Raw genomic sequence first — 5,208 nt, forward strand, 5'->3', positions numbered from 1 at the left:
CGCTACCCTGGCGAGCTCGGTTCAACCTCTGACATTCCCCGAGCGAAGGAGGATTGCTCAGTGGCTACTTCTGTGCAAGGCACGCGCTACATTTTTCTTTTTACAAACAGGATGCCCAGTTCTGCAAGATGGCTCACGCGTGGGAATGCCTCGCAGAGGTAATCCCTCGCTGGCCGGTGGGCTCGTCTTTCGAGGGCAAGGATTCTGCGGCTAAGTAACAGTCCCATGTATGCTGGTTTTAGCTGTTTTCTAGGGCAGTGGGCACCAACCTTTTTGCCAGGCATGCCATAAATTAGCCCTGCACTCTGGCTGAGCGCCACTCCAGTCCCTTTCCCGTACCCAGTCCGCTGCTCTGCTTTCTGCTTCCTGCCCAGTGCTCCCTGTCTGATCTCACGGTCTGCTTCCTGCCCATCTGGTATTATGCCTGTCCCTTTCCCAGTCTGCCCCATGCCACTCGTGGCACCCATAGCCCAGGTTAGCCACCCCCAGTCTAGGGTTTTCCCTGTATTAGCTGTTGAGGTCACATAGTTTAGTTTTCCTGTGATTTTATTCTTTGGATCGTGCCGCTCACTGCAGGAAAAGCAAGCCTTATCCTAGGTAAAGAGGGAACTAGAAATCCATGTTTGCCTTTGAAAGTCGGATTAAAACAAAAAAAGTGTGAATTGAGACCCACATAAAGACTAAATGCGGGAGTTAAGATCTGACTGTATTTGGCTTGGCTAACACCAGCGTGTGCAAGGAAACCCAACGCTTAGGCAGTTTTGCCACCGGAGCTGTTCCCCAAAGCAAAGGCGGCCGCAGCGTCATGCAGTATGTCACACATCTCCGAGCCAGTTCTTGAAAAAGTAAATATTGGCTCTTCGCACCTGTGGGATCCTCCTCCTCCTCCTCCTGTTCTCTCTTTGCTGAAATGCATTTCCTGATTCTTGGGGAGGAGAGGAGGACAGGGGTGGGAGATGGAGAAGGACCTGTGAACTGTGACTGAAGTTCGTTCCCACCTTCCAGGTTAAACCCATTTGGGAGTGAGGGTCCAGATCCGGAGGAGCATGTGAGATCAGAAGCCCAGATTGTGTCCTGCCAGGGAGATTTCTACCGGAGCGCTTTGTCTGGGCGGGGAAACCTCTAGCATCAAAAGATCACGCGTTTAGGGGACCAGGGATTAGCAGTTGTTGGCTGGGTGTGAGCATGGGTCTTGCACCCACCGCATGGATGTCCGGGCATCTCGTATGATTGTTAGCGTGCAAGGGACTGCGTGCGGAGACACAGACAGCATAAACCCCAGATCCTGCATGTTCTTCACTGTCTTACTGTGGTCCCTTTATAGAGGGTGCGGAGCTTGTGGAAAAGGCACACGAGGGGAGCCTTATCCTCAACCAGGGATTCCCTGTCCCCTTGGTTGATGCTGGAGGCGATGGCCTAACCCCGGTCAGCAAGCTCAGTGAGCAAAATCCACATTGCAAATGAACTCTCCGGCTCGTGAACGGCAGGGAGCATCCCTCCGTAGCGTTCGCTGGAGTCGGGAGGGGAAAGGAAAACTAGCAGAGCGTGGGGGTGTCGCGCAGGATCCACAACCAGATGCGACAAGCCTCGCGTCTGAATTAATCGCCTGTCGGAGGCATTGCACCGAACAGCCTGGAAGAGAAACGGGACCCGATAAAAGAGAAAGCACCTGCTGGATCGGGGTGGCCAAGAATGTCTTGACATAAATCCAGCTCTAAAGCCACGCTGCTAGCTTCGCTGCAAGGAGATGGGGGCTGGTTTTCACTTGTTAGCAGGGAGGTTTCTCCAGTAAAGCAGGGAGCTGGTAAAATGAGCTAACTCCGTGCCCATGCTGACTTGTAAATCCCCTTCGATCACTTCTAGCCGGGCAGGGTAAACGCTGCTTGTCTCAGCAGTGGTGGTGTTCAAAGTAGTCCTTCATTAATTTCCCATATTCCTTCAAATATAAGGTGGGCTTTTTGCAACCAGATATTTCTTCTGAAAAGTAAAACGCCCTTATAGATCCCGTAGAAGTTGCATCCTTGGAAATGTCTCGTGTGATTATTTTCTTGAAGTTGAGAACCTGAAAATGTGGGTGCATCTTCAAGGGCATCTTGCATTCAGAGGAATATAGCATATGAAAACTAATCACTTGCTATTGTAGGGGATTGGGAAATAACCTCTCTAGATGATGTTACTCTGCTGACTCAGGCTCACCATAGATATTAATTAAGACGTTTGATTAAGAGGATGCAACATTCTCACACTAAGGCCCCTTTGCATTGCTCTGGCTGTATCAACAGGCTTGGAAGTGGGTGTAAATAAGAACCAGACCCTCGACCTATAATACTGGGCTTTGAAGGAACAAAGTTGCAAGCTCAGCCGTTCCGAATTTAGGATGGGCCAGGCTGCAGGTTGCCTGCGTGATCTGAATTCGGCTCTCAGCACATGTGCATTAGCACAGCCTTTAGCAACGTGAGTGCACTCATAGGTGGATCACATGCTAGAAGTCACATCACTGACCCCGCAGAAGCACCGTGCTAAATGGCAAGCCCCGTCTGCAAAGGCCTGGAGGTGTCCAAGCTCCTTAGCAATGAAGCTGTTGCAAAAATGTCTGTTTTTGAACCTGCACAAAGCAGCATTTTTTTCCCCTAACTTCATTCTCACAACTTGAAAGCTCAGCCTGTGATGCTTCCCCACCGCATGGAACATCTCAGGGCAAATTCCTAACGCTTGGTAAAGCTATGAGAGAAGTCCTAACCCCAGACACTGCTCGCTGCGCTAAACATGACCTAAAGAAGGGGAAGTGTCGGGGTTGGGTGGGGGTCACCTCTGCCACTGACTTGCTGTGTGACCTAAGGCAGTTATTTGACCTCCCCGTGCCTCATTTAAATGGGGGAAGTAGGCTTGTTCCAGTGTAAAGTCACAAGTAGCAGAGGGGGAGTGTGCTGGGATGTGCAGGAGGAAGGATTGTGTTCTCAGCAAGGTAGCTAAAAATCAACATTTTTTTTTTAATCTAAAAAATCGGGCTTTTTATTTAAATCAGCTTTTTTTATTTAATTGTATTTTTTTTTTGTTAAGAAGCTTGTTTAAAACAATAAACCTATATATAGTTTTAATTTAAGATATGTTAAAGCTCAAAGATATCACGGGATAGGGATTATAACTTCTAATTATATACTGTTTGGGACAGTATACTCATGTAACCTTTTTAGAAGTTTTATAGTCCACGGCCTGCTGTGTCCTATTTATATTAGGGGCCCAATCTTATGGGGTTCCCTGAGGCTCCTCTATAGATTAGTAAAGATTCAAGAAAACCACTCTACCCAATAGGACCCAGTGCTCAGTCTAGAAGATCCCATTAAGCATCTGTGATGCTTAGTTTCAGTTCTCAAACTGGATTTGTGTCTCCAGAGATCACGTCCTTGTTAACAGCAGAATATGGAGATGAGAGATAACAGACCTGATTACCTACCCACCAACCCTCTTGTCTCTCTACAAGTTTGCAAACATACGGTCAAGCTCTTCCCTTTCTCTAAGAGTGCAAAGTTTCAAAAAGTTAAATGAATAAAGGCTATCAAACAGCAAGAATGCACTTTTTGTAGAAAACAATGACTCAAGGCAGGCCAGTTATTTGGGTAGATATCGTATCTTTTATTTGACAAACTGAGTAGTTGAAAAAAGTTCTTAGCAAGCTTTCAGGCACGGTCACCCTTCGTCAGGCATAGGGAGTCTAACTCAAGGCTTCCAGACCAGTGATTTAAATCATGATTTAAATCGATTTGCCATGACTAAGAACCCGGTGGGGCCGGATAATGCGCTCGCTAAGACGCAGGCAGGTAAGGCAGGGCATTTTGCGTCTGCAGGTGTCTGGAGGGGAGCGGGAAGTACCGGGCTCTGGAATTCCCCCCCCTAAAGATGTGTCAGAGTTAATGAATGAGTGGAAGAAGTGAGCAAGGGGCAGGTTACTCCTGGCAGCTGCAAAGCACCCGTGTCTGAATGGCTCCCACATGTGACCCTCTCTTGCGTTTCAGTGCTCTGTTCGGAGAAAGAATTCCACGATGCCGCGAAGCGTAATGACACGGCCAGGATGGAGGAGCTGATCCGGAGAGGGGTGGACATCAAAGCCAAAAACAACGTAGGTGCTTCGGGCTTTCTGGCAGCAGCGGGACCATGAGGGCTGCAGGTAGCACAGGGGGGTAGTGTTCAGGCTGCGTCTCCATGCTCCATCATGTTACTGTCGGTTGGGCAAAGCTTAAAGTCACCCACCCAATGCCAACCCACTAGTGTGGAGCAGCTGTTACAACGTGCTGGCATCTCTGGGCAGCCTGGAAGGATTTGAAAGCTGCAATGAATGCACAGGAAGTCGAGGATCACAGCATTGTGGCCATGCTTAAGGCTATGTTCAATCCAGCCTATCCACCCATATACTACAGCGATCAGTACCTGTATCAATAGCTGAGTCCCTTGTTGTACCAAACATTTTAAGGGCCAGATTTTCAAAGAACAGTGTGCCAGCATTTATTAATATTAATCATTACTGTTATTGCCGAGGCATGTAGGAACCCCAGGCTCTATAGAGCAAGACTCAGGAGTGCCAGTCTCGGTACAAAAGCTTGGTCCCTGCCCCATGGGGCTTCCAGTAAGGGGGCAGGCCTCGCTCCAGAGTAACTTCCTGGCCCCAGTGAGGTCAAAAGGAGCTTGGACATTGACTTCAGTGCAACCAAGACTTCAGCCCAGGTCTGTAGCCACTTGGCTCCTCTCTCTCTTCCTCTCCAGATAGACAGAACTGCTCTGCACTGGGCCGCTGGAGCTGGGCACGAGCAAGCTGTGCGGCTGCTTCTGGCGCACGACATGGCGCTGGATGATGAAGACCATGTATGACCGTGCCTCTCCTTTGCAGCCTTGTTGCAGGTCGTGGGGCGGCGGGGTGGGAAATCTCATCTCAAATTCAACATAGTGCTTGGGGAATGGGTTGGGTGCGTGAGCAGAAGCCGTGTGTGCTTCCCTTGCACTGCGTCTCAGCCTTGCTCTGAAGGCAGTAGTTACTCCGGTCCTGTCTCATCCTTGGCTGCCATGCTGATGCTTCCAGCCAGGCTGCGAGGGTGGACCTGCTGTGTTAGTGGTTTGCTGGCCAGCAAGTGGTGTCCGGCCAACATATTCCCACCTGGGAGCAGTGGGCTAACAGGGAGGATCACTTTCCTATCAGCAGACTGACAGGGGCAGGAG

At 49.6% G+C, this 5,208-nt stretch overlaps 1 protein-coding gene across 2 annotated transcripts in view; it reads left to right on the forward strand.

Moving 5' to 3' along the window:
• Nucleotides 1-3,997: 3,997 nt before the first annotated feature.
• The window catches only part of ANKDD1A (ankyrin repeat and death domain containing 1A), a 19,493-nt gene continuing 18,282 nt past the window's right edge, over nt 3,998-5,208 (forward strand). The window contains exons 1-2 of one of the 2 annotated variants that reach the window (XM_025199574.1): nt 3,998-4,117; nt 4,759-4,857. In XM_025199574.1, the coding sequence (XP_025055359.1) occupies nt 4,070-4,117; nt 4,759-4,857 (147 nt within the window). In that variant the 5' untranslated portion in view covers nt 3,998-4,069. Of the gene's footprint in view, nt 4,118-4,758; nt 4,894-5,208 lie in introns of both variants that reach the window. The other variant, XM_025199575.1, reaches the window with a different exon arrangement.

The sequence above is a fragment of the Alligator sinensis genome, unplaced genomic scaffold (assembly GCF_000455745.1).
Source record: "Alligator sinensis unplaced genomic scaffold, ASM45574v1 scaffold210_2, whole genome shotgun sequence".
NCBI classification, from domain to species: Eukaryota; Metazoa; Chordata; order Crocodylia; family Alligatoridae; genus Alligator; species Alligator sinensis.